Genomic DNA, 17372 nt, shown 5'->3' on the forward strand with positions numbered 1-17372 from the left:
CAATGGGATGGTTCCAGGCTTGCCTGTTTTTGCACAATATCTGGAAATTATCTGACCTCAGTCCCCAGCAAAAATCCAAAGGACAGGAGAAACTGGTTCTTGGTCCTCACCTGTTTGTCCTAGGGTTCTTCCACTAGGCTTTGTTGAAGCCTCAGACCTGACTCTGCTCCTGGTGTGCCAGGAATGCACTGTATCTTCAGCAGCTAAAACCTTGTTGCTGTTGCAGTAGTCCATCACTCAGCCACTTAATATCTGCAGGAATCTGTTATGTGGATGGAGATGTATTCCACAACTCATTTCAACCCGCTGACATTTTCATCCCCGTTGAAGTCTGAGAAAATATTACAGAACAGGATGTCTTAAATTGTCCACAGGATTATGTAAGATGAGTCATTATCTAACTCTGAATGGGAAAGGAAAAATGAATTCTTGACTTATTTCACAATAGATGATGTCCTGAAAGGGGAAGAATTTTGTGATGTTAGAAGATTTTACTTTAAAGACATGAATTCTTTACATATAGGATTTATTTAAATAGAGCATGAAATAGCTTATTTTTACACTAAGTTTTCTAATCTGAAATCCAGTTTTTATTCACCAATTTTTTTAAATGTTTTTGAGTAAATGGCCTAAAATCCATGACATTTTTACTACTTTTGCTAGGATGTTGAAATGTCCAGTCTCATAGCTTGGCACATTATTTTGCCTTTATACTTTCCTTGGAGTATTCTCTGTTTCAGGATAATATCGAGTTAAAATAATTTCCAATACTTCCTTTCCAATCACAGTGTCTGTGAAGACACTTGTGCCATAAATGCAGTCTTGTTTCTTTTTTTATTACCAGATATTTGCTACACATGAAAGTACTTTTGTATTGCTAACACAAAGACAGCACTACTTTAAGAGCAAGGCAGGGGGAGCAAGTTAACTACAAAAGTGTTTTTTTTCACACATGAAAGTAACAATAATGAAAATAAAAGAGGGTCAAGTTAAGGGCTATTAAAAAATCAGAGCTCAAAGGATTATAGAAGTGTCCACTCTTTACAGAAAAGGCATTTTAAGGTGCTTTGTTCTGAGGCTGACAAATTTTCATAGCCCTGAACTTGTTTCGTGATTTAAGTGCATTTTTGGCTAGAATTGGGCCCAATTTCAACAAGGATTTAACATATCGTTAACTCCATCTTGAGTTAGCAAAGCATTCAAGGGCATGCTTAAGCTTTTTTGAATCCAGACTATCACATACACTATGGATATTGTTACATTTCCAGGCATTAATGTTTTGGAAGTGGTACCAAGTTCACTTTGCTATAATGGGAATAAATGGGCCCCATCCTGTTCATTGTGATCATTATGAAAATGTCACTTGATTTTCATGGGAGGAGTGCTGTGGATTAGAGTTGTTTATAACATATGTGATTATATGACAGCTAAAATTTACAATGTACAGTTTTGATCCCACTGCCACTTTTGATGCTTTCTGCCTGTGTAGAAAAGCCATAGACTCAATACATAGAACTGAAAGCATTTGCCTGTCATCCAGGCTATTCTTTCTTTTCATTGCACAAAATTTTTCTCAGGTATTTCCCAACAGGGTAGCAGATTTCAAACAAAGATACTGATACACAGAACTGTAACCTGCTTTCCTTTTCTTCACAAAAATCCATTAGGAAAACTGTTTGTTGCCCTCCTCAAAAGATGGTTATATATAGAGGAGTGCATATGTGTGGCAGGATTTCATGATGTAAGAGGTTTCCTTGGTGTGTTCTTATTCCAGAAAGAAATGTATTTTTACACTTCATTATCTTTATAAATCAAAGTGTAAAATGGCAGTGAGGTTCTCTACAATGATCCAGAAAGTAGGAATAGTGGTGAAATATAGCCAAACACATACTCCTTGGGAGCAGGAGAACAGGAAAAATCTAGTTTGATGCAAGACTTTCTCATGTGGATTATCTCAGGTGTAACAGCGTGACTGAACCCATATTGCAACATTTTCCTTCAGCAGAAGGGACTAGAGGGATCTTCTCTTTATCTAAATGTTTATGTTCGCAATATTCTTAATGAAAGAATATCTTGGAGAGCTTTACCACTCTGTCTCATTTGGTTTTAATTAAGCAACACAATATGAAGTTCTGAGAAGGGAAATGACAGGCATAGAGCTTATAAAACCAAGATTACAAAACTGTAAGACCAAGATAATTTTCTGCTAAGGATTTAAGTATTTAAGACACTGCATAGAATATGAAAACAGTAGGCTTCACTGAAATATTTGTGGTAAAAGATAAACAGCAATACAGAAAACACCATTTTTATGCAGCTACTGAGTGCAAACAAAATGGTGTTGGTTAATTAACATGTGGTGCATCCCACACAACAGCATATCCACTTGAAATGCTGTTTATTTAAACTTTTCCAACCTGTGTCATTCCCAACACAATTTTTATTTTCCTGAACCATGCTTGGACATGAATGCTCTGAATTAGGAGATAACAGGTGCACACACACACTCATACACGTGTGCACATACCTATAAAAATTGTAACAGGAAATTAATTCCTCTCTCTTGTTCGATGGCAGAGGGTCGCACTTTGTGACTGTCTATTCTGGTGGTAAAGATTAAAATACACCACAAATTTGCCAGCCTAGATGCTTTTCAGAACCCTTTGTGCCTTAGGGAAGGACATGGTTTAGGGAAGAACTACAGAGGCAGATTCAGGTTCTCTTCTGTCTCCCACCTACTCTGGATTGCCTAGGAGTATGTCACTATTAATGAAGCAAAAAACACATTTGTATGGTTTTATGGGCATATTATACATAACTTTGCCAGTTTTCATAAAAAAGAAAAGCCATTTGTTTAAAGCATCAGAGCAAATAAACATGATAAAATGTCAAACTAAATCAAATCGCAATTCCTTGCATGGCAGAAAAATAATATACTACCAGCAAAACTTCCCTGAATAAAAGCATACTGTACAGTCTCATACACATGCAAAACTGGTTAAATATAAAAATAATGACAAATGCCGTTGCAAATGTCTAATGTGTTTTACAGCTGGCAATATCCTTTCATGTGTCATACTAACTACTTGAAACTACAGAAAAAAGTACTGAATAAGACATTGAGATCAAGCAGTGATAACTTGTGGCTAACAGGAAAGAGCTAGGTCTGAAGTTTGTGCAATGAAAGTTTTCAGTTTGTTTCATTCAAATATCAGGACTTGAATCACCCGAACTCTCATATCATGTCAGATTTCCCAGAAATGCTTGATGTCAAATTCTATGTTATTAATTTTTATAAATTTTCTCATGGGAAGGATCATGTTTCATATGCTTCTGGAAATAAAACTGTAATGAAAGAAGCTCTATAGGCCTTCCCTAATGTTTGCAGTTTTCAAAAAAATTGTGAATTAAAGCTAAATAAATGGATTATTTTATACTTTGCCAAAACATTTGCTGAGTGTTGTTAGAATCATACTGTTTCCTGATCTCCTGAGAGCTGAGAGATCTTAGAATGAGAGAGAAAAATAATTGTCTCAGAACCACTGAAGACAGAATTGCATTTCCTTTAGTTTCCAGGAAGATGTCCTGAGCAATAGTAAAACACAAACCCCCACAGTACCAATCGAAATCATAATTTCCAGAATGAGTCCTAAAATATCTGCATGAAAGTGGATAGTCTGAAGAGCACTCGGGCTACACAAAACCAAAGCTGCAGCTGCTGCTATGATTAAGAGCATTGAGGCAGCCAATGTTTCCCCCAAACCACTGAGTCCCAAACTTTGTCCTCTCAGTTTTTGCTATATTTTTCCTCCTTGACCTGGACTAGAATTGCAACCCAAGGTAGGATGCCATCAAGAAAATGTTTTTATTCGGGCAATAAATGCCAACTTGCTCTCTATTTCTATCACTTTTTCATATTGCTGGGAAGATCACAACCATGGCTCATTTTTTTTGATGACACAAACCTGCTCCATGAACAATTCCACTAAAATTTCATTTCTCATATACAGTGTGTCTTTAAAGAGTCTACAATGTTTTAAATATATGTTATATAGTCAATACATTAAAATGTGCTTTATATAACTATATTAAAACTAGGTCCATGATTTCAGCCAATTAATCGTGATGCTTTGAAGTGTACATTTTGGCTGAAAGATATTGTTTCTGAAGTTATGATAAAATTCCAAAAATATTTTTGGGAAAAAAGAAAGAAAAATAACTTTTTTTTGAGAACTTGGTGTAAAACTGTATTTTGAAAACTATGTTTTTCTTTGAAATATATATAAGATGGCTCTTCAGAGAGATGTGAAAACTCAGACAAAAAGGAGTATTTTATTTCAGATAGAATGGAAACTGATTGTTTGATATAAGCTTGTTAGAGGTGGGAGTATGGAATAATGACATATTTTGTTTCAAATTTAACAGTTGTGGGGTTTTCATATTTAAGATCAGTTGGGCTTTTGAAAACAAATTATTTTCATAGCTCTGCATGAAGTATATATCTTTTATTTGCCCACTGTGCAGTCAGTATTAGCATTGATTATTAATTAATATTTAATGGACATATTATTCATTTTAATGTTGTTGATAAACATATTTAATTTTATGTTGGCATTTCTTGTTTCCTTTTTCTTATTCAGTTGAATGATAGGCCACATTTGTGAATTAGGTTGCTTTTTGTGAGGGTACCACATTCAGAATCACTTTGAACATGGAACTTTATATCTTGATTCTAGAGTGGAAGCTGTTTAAACATTAATGTTGCTCAACTCTATATCACAGCTTTAATACAAATATAGCCTATAATAAGCCTGGAGAAAATACAGTCATCGGATATTGGTAAGCAATAAGCATGTATTTAAAAATATTCGCCTTGAGTCCTCTGCACAGTTTCGAGCACCACAGTACAAGGATATGAAGTTATTAGGGAGCGTCCAGAGGAGGACTGTGAAGGTAGTGAAGTGTCTAGTGGAGAAGCCATATGAGGAGTGGATGGAATTACTTGGTTTGTTCTGCCTGGAGGAGACTGTGGGTAGACCTCATTGCAAGTTTCAACATCCTCATGAAGGGAAGCAGGGTAGCGGACACTGATGTCTTCTCTCTGGTGACAGTGACAGGACCTGAGGGAATGGCCTGAAGCTGTATCAGGGGAGGTTTAAGTTAGAAAAAAGGAAAAGGTCCTTCACCCAGGGGGGGATTTGGTGCTGGAACAGGCTCCCTTGGGAAGTGGTCACAGCACCAAGCCTGACAAGAGTTCAAGAAGCATGTGGACAATGCTCTCAGGCACATGGTGTGACTCTTGAAGTTATTCTGTGAAGAGCCAGGAGCTGGACTCAATGATCCTTGTGAATCATAGAATCATAGAATATCCTAAGCTAGAACTCAATAACATCCCTTCCAACTCTGGATGTTCTATGATTTGATGATTTTATGATATATCTTGTGATCAGCCAGCTCAGATACTCTTGAATTTAGGAAATGTTCCTGTGTGGATCCAAACTTGCACAGCACAGCCTTTTCACATGCTGTTTAAAAGCATCTGCAGACAGAAAAAGCTTAACTATTTTTTTTTGCTACACTGAATGTCAGCACTGGCTGGTAGATGTTGTTCAGTCTCTATCTGTGGCAGGCTGCCATGCTCCTTCTGTGTGGGGGTGTTAAAGCACATTCTTGCAGCACAGAAAGTGTTACAGAAACTACCATTAATAAATTGTAAATCCCAGCCGTAGATTGCTAGAGGGTGCAGAGTTTGGGTGGATGAAGCTTTTCAGCTTCAGGTTCCAGATCCTGTTCTGCTCCAGTGAGCAGTCCTTTCCTCCACACTCCTGTAAAAGAGGCCAGGATCCTCTTCCTTTCCCCGTGCCTGTAGAGAAGCAGTGGTTGGGCTAGATGCTCTGCTTATTCTCCCATCTCTCCAATGAAGAAAGACAAGGACCACAGGTGTCCTGTGGCACATATAGTTGGGTTGCAGACCTCCACTGAAACCACCCTGAAGCAAAACTGCAGCTATTTTAACCTACACTGTTTCTATGGTTTCCTTTTAGCTCCTCATTATAAAAGACAAATCCTTTGCTTTCCCTTATTAACAGCTACTCTGACCCTGTTTATCTTGTGTGAAAGCCACTGAAGAGACTGATTGCAACTACAAAGGCTTTATTTTGACATGCTGGAAAGCAGAGAACTGAGAGTCCATAGGAATGTATCATATCACATGTGGCTAAGAGTAATATGAAAAATGATTGTCCAAGGAAATCAAACAAAGCATTACAAGAAAATAAATGTATATTTTACTTTTTTTTTAATTTTTCAGAACCACAGATAAAATAAAAAATAATGGAATCTGGCAAATATTCTGCCCTTTTTATCTTACTTTTAAGCTATCTTAATATTTTAAATTAATTCATGTCTGAAGTCAATATTTGATTTTTTTTGTTTGTTTTTTTGTGTTTACAGCCAAAACTATAAAGAAAGAATCAAAAGTACATGGTAAGTCCTGCAAAAAACTGTAAGTTTTAGAGTCTCATTTATCTGATTTGATTCTCAGTTGAGACAGGTTAGGTAGAGGGATAAAAAAAATAAAGCCATGAATATAATTTTGCTGGTTTAATTAAAGTTACTTAAGCACTTGAATAGATGTGGAGCAACCATTCGGTCTTCTGGAACTGAGATCTAATAAAATGTTGAGAAGAACAAGAGGGTGAGAATTCTGTATTTCAGCTTTTAAAAGGTTTGTCTTTTCAAAGAAAGTTATGGTAAATGGATGGAGAAGCAAACACAAAATGCAAGGTTCAGAGTGTGGAGGGTAGGGAAAAAAAGTAGGCTATTTAATTTTTTTTTTATGCCAAGCACCCATGCATTTTATTGTTGTAGCAAGGCGCTCTTATTCTTGAGTGGTATCCACTTCTCCAGTTTATCCAAATTTGGGAAAGTATAAAGATTTTCTCCTTTTACAGCCAAGCTTGATGACTCATTCATCAGATGACTCTGTTTTCTTGGATAGGAATTCAGAGCAAGAAATACCTACAGTAGATAGTCATTTTATAGAAAAATGAATCTGTCCTTTTCTATAGCATAAAAGCCTGTCACAGTGCTTCAGAGTGAATGTGTGAATCATGAAAAAAAGAGAAATGTAGTAGTTCAATTAATTTGCAGTTAGCTAATGCAATTATGAAGAGTAGTAAAGAAATTAAGAAAGATTAATTAAGAGAAAACTTATATTAAGGAAGACTTTTGATACTGGATCCTCCTCTGCATCAATACTAGAAGCTTCAATAAACTCAAAAAAAAAAAAAAAAAAAAAAAAAAAAAAAAAAGAGAAAAAATTCCTAGCTTCTGAAAATCACTGAAATTTTTAAAGGAATATTTCTATAGTACCTTCCACCTATGTTTAATATATGCCCATTCTGGAACCTATTTTACTCCTTTTCTCATCCTCATACTAGAAAATAGCAGGGCTACTGAAGGTCCTTATACAATTTATCTATTGACCTTGCTCTCCACTGCTTTTAATCTGCAAGTTAATTACTTGTCTGCCATGAGACTATCTAAACAAGCAACATATGTGTGTGTCAGTTTTTCTCTACATAAAAAATGAACTGCTCTGCATAGATAGGTAGCATATTTACCAAAGGAGGAGGTGTTAGGATTAATTTTAATTTCTTTAGACATTCATGCGATTTATTTCTGTGAATGTTTTCTTTTCTTTTACAGCATCTGTGGAAACTCCAAAGTCAAAAGGTGAGTAATTTGATTTGTTTTTAAAACTGAAATGGAAGAACGCTGCTGTTAACTTTACTGTAATGAAAAAAAGCTTCTTGTGAAAAAAGCTTTTAACAGGTATGACTTATTTAAAACAAACAGCCTTTTCAATTATAACGGCTTCTTCCTTGCAGCATCTCAAAGCAGGTGTCTTTCCCTCAAATTTTTCATAGACTAACTGTAATTCCCCAACCATATGAAATTCAGTTTCTACCCCTAGCTCAAGCCATAAGGCTTGTGTGACAGTCAGAAAGGAGAAGTAGCCAATCTTCTACAGAGACATGACACAAAGTAATTATCTTTTTGCCAGTCTAACTGCTGCACAAACCCAGTGATTGAACAGGTTTTCTTTAAGGAGTCGAGGGAATTTTGCAGGGAGGTTCAGTGAAACAGATTTTGCCTACCTTTCATCCATGAACTGTCCATGGCAAAAGGCAGGAAGTGTGAGAGCATCAATGTTTGCTCCAAAGTTTTCTCCTTTCCACAAGGCACAGGGAATTTGGACTGGTGAGAAACATCAAGGACATGAATTCAAGCTGAGCAAATAAAGCAAATATTTAATTGTTTCCCATCAGTGTCTGGTTTTTACATAGGCACAATGTAAGATACTAGCTCCAAATTACTTTCAAGAGCATTACAGATTTCAGTTGTAGCCTAAAAAAAATGGAAAACAGAATGTCAAGTTACACACTGCCCTTCACTCTCAGACCATGACTATTCATGTCAATGGCCACCATACTTTTGTAAGCACTCCCTTTCAGGCAAATGGGAAAAAAAATCTGGGAAGTTCAGTTAATTAAGGATAAATAGAAACTGTGGGTTTCCATTATACGGTACAGGAATATTTCTGTTGTCAAAAGAGCAGTTTCACAACTGAAGGTTTTGGCCTCAGCTATTTTAGTTTTACCATAGGATCAACCTAATATTGAACCTGAAATTGCCCCCCCCCCGTATGTAAGTAAATGACATCTTTGTTTTATTCTTCATTAAGTAAAAATGAGCTTATTTTAGCCCTGGGGTAATTGTTGATATCTTAAAAATTTCTTGTTAGCAAAACATCTAAATTTAACTTTATGTTGGTAATTTTGAAACTCAAACATCACCTGTACTCCAGGGGAAAAGTCATATTTATATTAAAATGTTACAGCTGTTCCTTTTGCCACTTAGTAAGAATCACAAAGGAATGCTGTTACTGTCTTCTATATTTTTTTTTGACATAGACAAATTCTAGTAGTGCTTAATAGTAGTAGTTTAGCAGTGTTTAACCTTTCACTAAGTCTGAAGAAAATAATTGCTTTTAAACCCATATTTGTTTGTTCTACATTGTTACTATATATTTGTTTATTTTCTCATTTTTAAAATTTTTGATGCATATTCATGGCAGGCAAACAATTTTGTTCTGAAAAAAAACCAAGGCTTTTGAGGAAAGTCTCTTCTTTGGTAATTAAAAAATATTAATCTGCTGGCATAGAAGGAGGTCTGGGCCATTCCCACTAGCCTGTACTTCTTATGTGCTACCAAACTCACATGGAGCTTTCTTGCATTTTCTCACAAGCCACTACAGCATGAAAATTTTTTTTTCTCCATACAACAGAACGTTCCTAAACCATGACATACACTTCTTAGGTTAATGATTTCTTAATGTTTTTGATGTCACAATGAGGAGCTTCTGACCTCAGGGTTCAATGAGTGAAATGTTTTTTGTTTCCAGTGAGAATGATTTCTTTCATTCTTCCATCACACTGAGCAAATATCTCAAAATAGCTTTAAAATCAGTGACATTTTAGAATGCATATTTCTGATGTGGATGCTAGTTATGCAACCTGACTCTTTTGGGATAAAAATATTCTGACAAATTTGATTGTAGCCTACAACTATTGAGACTGCAGAAATATTTGACTGATGAATTGCTCTCCTGGCCACTTTCAACATAAACCAATATCTGCTGAATTGTCTCTCATTTGATTCCTAAGAGCTTATGATGGAATCAGAGAAACAATTATAAAATAAATTGCACATTTGGTCTACATTATGCCAAGCTGTCAAGAATTTTCCTGAGAAATGACAAAATATATGTGGGAGTATGACTTCATTTATTTAATCTATTTTTTGAAAGTATATTTAACTGAAAATATGAATCAGGAATCCACAGGTTTTTATACATGATTTTACTTCATGTGTATTTATTTTATTTTGTATTGTTTCATGCAGGTGTTTTTGTGGGTTTGGTTTGGGAAAGGGGGCTTGTATTTTCTTTTATTTTTTTTTTTTAATGCCTGCCATTCTGCAGAGGAGAAAATTATAATACATTACAACACTGATGTTACTTAAGTCACTTGGATGACAGATGAGCTTTTCAAATAGGGAATACCTGGAACGGGACCATTTTTCACAAAGAGATCATCTTTCAGGCTGCCATTCAGAAGCGGTAAGACCTTTGAAAATGCCCAATGACATCTTGACCTGCTCAGAAAACTTCTCTCTGTTCTGATAGAAACAGAGACAACCAAACCTTCTGAGCCTTATTCCAAACACTGACTCTAGGTGGATGGGCTTCCTATTCCTACAGACTTTCAAAGTGACAACTATTACCTTGATGATAAAAGACCTTCAGCATCACCAAAGTAACTCATGCCTCACTTCTGAAAAAGCAAAGGGAATAATGGACTGTCCCGTTTGTCCTTGCAGATACTGGTCTGCCATGTCTAGCTGATGTTACTTGGCAGTTTCCAAAAGTTACTGAAGCTCTGTTCTGTCTCAGCAACTTCTCCTTTACAAGCACTCACTCATGGAACTGTTGTATCATTACTGAATGCACTGATAGCCAGAGCACTGTTAGTAGTAATGGCTGTTATAGCAGCCTTGACGTTCCTCGAGGATGGATGATTCCTTCATGATAACCACACTTGTGGTCTACCACCACCACAAAAATTTGATGAATAAACACCTGATTTTCTCAGGAAGCAGTATTGTTCTTCTAGCCTGCAGTTCAGTATCTAGAAAAAATACTTTTATTCCATTAGTATTCTGGTTTTCAGAAGTTTTACAAACCAAAACTGCTTTCATTTTAGCTAAAAAGGAAAAGTATTCTTTGGAGAAAACAATAGTTCTCAATAACTCATTTAACTCTTGTCATAGCTGTTTTTTGCAGCTTTAGATGCTAAAAATGTATTTTGGAATGCATATGGGACCGGTTTCTGGTTCCCCTTTTCATATATTTATTTCCATATTAGAATCAGCTTATTCTTCAAGATATTGCCCACTTCAGTAAGCATTTTAGAAGCACCGTGATACTGATTTGCTCAGTGGCAGGGCTCTGTGCTCAGATTAATCTTGGCTTTCTGTGTCTAGCTCATGGTTAGTATAAGTAGTACAGCTGATCTGGGCCCAGGTAACATGGACGTTAATAGCAGAGGTCTACAATAAATATTAAGGGTCTTTGACCCTCTTTCACTTTCTCTGTGTCCATGAACACTGACAAAAAATTAGGTACTTGGATAGAAATGGAAAATTCACTTTTTTCTTTGAGGATCAAATCAGACATCCTTTCAGCCTAGACTTGACTTTCAGGAAAATTGAAGATTATGTTCAATAAAATAAGTTCCCTGAGGTAACTGAAGTGCAGAAGTGCCATATTTCACTGTTTACATGGAGCTCACTCAAAAACACCTGCTCACATCACAAGGGAGTGATTGATGCCTGTGAGTGGGTTCATCCCACTCAATGTGAAGCAGTTCATCTACCCATGCCTGACATTTCACTGAATCTCAGATTCAGGGAATCTGGGAACAGAAGATCATTCCTTTGGCCCCCAGCCCACCAGCAGACATTGCAGACGGGCCATAGTTTATTAACTGAGCTGATCTGCTTGAGCCATTGTGCCCAGTAGCTTCAGAATGCTCTTGAAGGGATGTCCTGGTGCTGCCCCTGGGGCCAGACTTGCAGTCCAGGCAGCAGGGAAGCACTGAGCACACATGGAGGCAACTTCATAGGTCCTTTGAATTCCCTGACCTTCTCAGCATAAATAATGATAACAGAACATGGCCCTCAGAATTTACTTTGTCTCTAAAAGCCAAACTCTTCATTTTCAACTGTGATTTGTTGTAATAAAATGACATGTTGAAATAACAAGCTGGGAGGTTGTTATATGTGCTAATGACCCTGAAGAGCTGCAAAGGCATTTTCTATAAACATCAGATGTAAATTAATTTTCACTGTCCACTTTACATCCTGCCACTTATGCTGATTGTTCTTTACACTACTTTCAAACTAGACAATGACAGGGAAGCTGATTTTCTTAATGACACATTTTTCGTCTCAAACACTGTAACAGGATAGCCTTTTAAATTAAAGCAAAGCTTCTTATTTAGCCTAATACTTATAAGATGTGGCTACAAAAACTTGGCTTCACAGAAGTGAAGTGTTGGAAGTGTCATTTACAGCTAAACATGTATGTTTATAGATTTAAAAGTTTTAACCTCAAATAATTCAATTAGATAAGAAATATACAGGTTGTCCTAAAGATATAATCTTGTACACCACCAATCCTGCAGAGTAGATTGTCATAAACTATAAAAGATACCCATATTTATGTGAGAAAATCTAATAGTACCTCTTCCTGCACCACCTCTTCCTAGATAATTTAATCCTTAATGTGGAGCCTTGAACAAATGATCTCCATCCCTTGTCTCCCAAGATGTGTAAATGAATTTAGGAGCTGTGGTTGCAAATTTTGTGAATAAGTAATTGGATATGTCCATGCATCCTGACCTGGGCTGTTACAGCTGCCTCCCCTGGTGTCAGTAAAGTTTAAGCGGCCCTGCTGCACAAGTGGTGCAATTCACACTTCTCGCTTGACCGCAGAAATCTCACTATTCAGAAGGACTGAGTTAGATGTCCTAACATACAGTCCATCTGTGGCCTGCTACCCTCACTGAGAATGACCACATGCTTAAAACTGAGAGTATGGGGCAAGGTTTTGCTGTGTAAGGGGGGCAGAGTGGAGGTTTCTGCTGGTGCAAACAGAAAACCATGCTTGCTTGGGTAACCCTCAGATGACTGGGCAAGGTAAAGTCCTGCTTGCTTTGCTCTCTTCCCCCCTACAAAATATGGGAAGCAGTTTAACCCCTCTTTCACCTGACACCTCAGAATCATTGAATGGTTTGGGTTAGAAGGGACCTGAAGATCATCAAGTTCCAAGCCCCCTGCACTGGGCAGCCCCACCTTCTGCTAGACCAGATCTACTATTTATTTTCTGAAAGAAAAAAAACACTCTTTTTTCAGACAAATAAAAAATATCTATTATGTATTCTTATCTTGGTGGGGGGGGAAATCTCATGGTTGCAAATTTGAAATCTTTTGACTCAAAATAATATGTAAGCACTTAAGAAGAGCTTTTTCTGATGTAAAAACACTTCTGACTAGAAGTCTTACTTAAACCTTATCTTTTACTTGCAGCAGGACTTGAAAAAAAAGAAGGAAAAGCAAAGAAGGCAGCAGTGCAAGGTAAAAAGAAAACAAAACATGTTGGTGTTATCTCTCTTAAAAGACAATGGCACAGAAAAAAATAACCTCAGATTCAGAGAGCCAGATGACAGCAATCTTTAAATCCATTCATTCACCAGTATTTTTTCAGAGCTTTGCTGTATTTGTCAGAGCAACAGGGAATTTCCATTTTAAAACTGGCTTTGTCCCACTTCCACAAAACTGCCACCCCGACAAAAAGCTTCAGGTAGACAGCTGCCCACTTCAGCTGAAATGTTCTATGCTGGAACTTTGTGTCCTGCCCCCCTCGCCTGGACAAGAGTCAGCCTTTGCTACTCAGTCTGAGAGTAACCTGCAATCAGGAAAAGGGGCAGAGGCTCCCTGAAGTCAGCTGAGATGCCCTTCTTGTCCCAGATGAAACCTCAGCCCCATGAAGAGTCACAAAGGTCCACTGCAGAGAAACTCAAAACCCTTTGATACCAGGCCTTGTTGAAATTTTTCGCAAAAAGTTTAGGATTGGTATGGATAATGCATGAGTGGGAATGTCTGAGTGGGAATGTCTGAGTGGGAAGACCAGAAGAAAGACTGCAAGAGCCACATGTTGATGGCACATAGTTCAGAGGGACACTAAGTCTACATCCAGTATCCCAAGACAACCAGAGCAGAAATACCAAAGCACAATCTACACCAAGGTAAAAACAAAACTCAAGCCACTGTGGAAACATAAAAAGAGAAGGGTCGATGCCTTAAACCGTCTAAAGATGTGTCTTTTCCTATTAAATACATTTAGATTTCTCCTTCCTCTTCTTGTTCTTGTTCTTCTTCTTCTTGTTATTAACAACTTTAGCATTATATCCTGCATACTTGCTTCTTTTATACTTGTTAAAAGCAATCCATTCTTTTTTAGTTTAGTATGGTAGGAAGCAAAGTAAAAAAAGGGGTTCTAAATACCCAAAGTTTATCAGCTCAGGCTTTCTTTATATGATACACATCCTAGCAGCCTACCAAGGTGATTTTTGTATTTAGTCATGCTCAAATTGTCAGTTAGAGCCCTGATGATGAACTTGCCAGTAACCTTTAGAATAAGGTGTAAGATGTTTACTGAGGTAGCTTTGGTCAGTTGAGTTATTATCCCTTATTTTCTCGAGTTTCTCAGCTTCAGCTTTACTCAGCATTACTCAAGCCAGCACAAACACCCTGCAGCAGCTGTCAGCTGCTTGGTAGTTGTCATGGAAAACGTTATAATTAGGTGGGCCTTGGCCTAGATTTCAGTCATTGTTAGGCTGGGTATCTCCGCATAATTTTCCATTGCCACATAAGTGCTTCTCCAGACATCTGCGCTGCTTCCCCTCTGCTTGGCTGTCTCATACAGCAATGAGGTGTGTGGTTGCTGTAAGATCTGTCCTTTCTACAATGTACCACCATTAGATGGGATTTTATCTGCCAAACATTTTAACTGTGCCATAAAGAGCACAGACTGAGCAGTGCAAACTATGGTTTCACATGGTTGGCATGGAGCAGAGTTTTCTAAACCACAAGTTGTGATACCCAAGGAGCCCAAAAGGGGGGCAAACTGCTTCCCATGACAGCAGTCAGCAGCAGCAGCACTGTCCCCCCATGCCAACACTATCTAGTCTTTCCAAGTCAAAGGAATAAGAGAAACATGTAATGTCTGTCACAACTATTTCTGCAGCAACTTCCCAGCGCTGGCAGCTCAGTTCCTCCGATGCACAGAAGCGAGCACACACACTTTCACATAGCAATTGCCTCAGCTTCTCGTCCCTGCACCCTATATGTATGGAACTGCTGCGAACACATTGATCACTCAAAGACAAACAAGCCAAAAAAACTTTCAATATGCTTATTGAGTATTACCATGTACTTATATTACTCATAAAAGAGTACTTTGCATCAGGATGCATTTCAAAAAGTAGAGGGATTCAGTCCTGGTCAAAACTGGGATTTACAACCTAAGAAAAACAGTATGAGACTTGCAGGAAAATCTGAGGTGTTGGAGGCTGGATTTGCTTAGCAACCAGGACATAACTTCATTGTTTTAAACAAAAGTTTTAGTAATTATTGCAGCTTTGACCTCATATCCCTACATCTGGGCTGAAAGGTTGTAGAAACATCTTTTATTGTTGTAAAGCCAAATTACAGGTAACATTTTTAACTGTTAAAAGGTGAGGAAGAAGGCACATAGCTTTAACTCTTTGACCTCTTTGTTTGAAAAATGTCATGAGCAGATGCTGGATGGTTGCCAGGAAGTTAATGCCTGCTACTGAGAATTAATATTTAAAAGAGATTATAAAAAGGTGAAATTTCTTTCTGGTGGTATCCAAAAGTACTGAGAAAGGAGGCTTGCCATTGGTTAAAGAAGATCATATCAGACTAGGGGATTTCATGCTCTTTTTGCACATATGCAAGGGAATAGGTGGGAACCATGAACTTTATTCACATATCCTCTCCAGAAACAGTGGAGGTTCAAGATATATTTAGCACTTAGAGCCAATATGCATTTAAATAAATTTTCATTTGTTGATTGTATTAAAAATAATTTCCTATGTGAACACATATTCTAACATTTTTTTCTTTTCTCTTTTTACTTTTGTTTCCCTCCCCTTCTCTTTCTTCAGATAAACCAAAGATGAAACAAGGAAGTAAGCTAGAGTTTTACTCATTAAACTAATATCTTCCACAACAGTTTGGGTAACAATATTCTTAATAATGGAGGTGAACAACAGCTATAATTTCTTACAGGCAGGCTTCTGAAAATAAAGGCTTTAGGTCACGCATTATATGACTTATTTTGGCTGAAGCTCTGTCTTCAAGTGTCTTTGTTTTTTTGTAGACACTATTGCACTGAACATGAAATTTCTTGGGAATTTTTCATTATTCATAAGCACAGAAGAAAAAGGTTTTCAGTCTTCCCACTGAGTTTTATTTCTGTTCTCACAGTCTTCTGTGATTAACTTAATATTTAAAAATTGACATTGATTTCTTATTAGGACTACAAATAAGTCTGAATATGTCCACTGAATATGCCTCACAGATATCTGCAGTAAGTTGTGTATTTTCTCACTTTGAAAGTAAGTGACTGAAAAATAAATTGGTGAGTACAAAACATGAAGGTCAAAGCAGGAGAGCAGGAGTAGCTTCTGAACCAGATGTCTGAGGTGTAGTGAGTAATAGAAGAGACAGCTTTATTTGAATAAAATTGCATTTTTGACCTTGTTCAACAGATTTTTTTCCCAAGTCTTCTCCTTTAAAGGTTATATTGTATGGATGTATCTAGTATCACCTTTTTAGAAACATCACGTAGAAGGAGAAAAATAATGAAAGATTTATCTCTTGAGATCAGTCCCAACAGAAGACGACTTTCAATGTCAACCACAAATTAAGTTTTTCCACTTGATGGTTATTTCTACCATAAATAAAAATTATTATTTCTGGATTGTTTCAATTCAGATTCCCTAGGATCTCAATTTGTCTTAGTCAGAGACAAATACTAAACCATGAACAAGAAGCTTTATTGATATCATGATAAATTGGACATGGTCCATGCTTTTATAATGAAAGAGAAGTTGTGAACTGTGGGTCACTAAGGCAGTAAACAATTATCAGTAAAAACTACTCATTGTAGCTTATATAAGTTTCATATCTATCTCCTAAACACAACTTCCATCTCCTAAACACAAACTCTTCATCAAGAGTGTTGACTTCTTATTCTATGTGTAGAAACCAAAAGGGTCTTCTAACAGTTTTAATATCTTCTGGCTCTGAATTGCTGCCAAGTTTTTCAACAGAAAGAATTTTTTCTTCATGTGTGATGGAGAACCTAGTATTTTTAGCATTTCTCAGATGACAGTGTAAAACAGTTTAACCAGCAGTCAAATGGCTAAAATACTTGCTTAAAATGTAAGAAGTCAAAATCCAAGTCTCTGATCTTTTGAATAGACTGTTTTGGGACAGTCTTACCTGCCTTTTTATTTTTTTGGTGGAAAGATTTGGAGACCTTTCATCAGTCCAGAATAATGATTTTGTCTGAAATAGAATTCTGGTATTCTGTCTGGTGCAACTCACTTCTTATGCCTTTCTCAGGGGACTACTCTTCCTTGAGAGCATTCACC

General features: G+C 37.0%; 1 protein-coding gene across 15 annotated transcripts in view; it reads left to right on the forward strand.

The window, feature by feature from the left end:
- Positions 1 to 17372, forward strand: part of TRDN (triadin) — a 231443-nt gene that overhangs the window by 142983 nt on the left and 71088 nt on the right. For 11 of the 15 annotated variants that reach the window (XM_082276583.1, XM_082276584.1, XM_082276586.1 and 8 more), the window contains 4 exons: positions 6454 to 6486; positions 7711 to 7737; positions 13216 to 13263; positions 15879 to 15902. In XM_082276583.1, the coding sequence (XP_082132709.1) occupies positions 6454 to 6486; positions 7711 to 7737; positions 13216 to 13263; positions 15879 to 15902 (132 nt within the window). The remainder of the gene's footprint in view (positions 1 to 6453; positions 6487 to 7710; positions 7738 to 13215; positions 13264 to 15878; positions 15903 to 17372) is intronic. The other 4 variants (XM_082276582.1, XM_082276577.1, XM_082276580.1 and 1 more) reach the window with 3 other exon arrangements.

This window comes from Coloeus monedula (genome assembly GCF_965178545.1).
Source record: "Coloeus monedula genome assembly, chromosome: 2".
In the NCBI taxonomy this organism is placed as follows: Eukaryota; Metazoa; Chordata; class Aves; order Passeriformes; family Corvidae; genus Coloeus; species Coloeus monedula.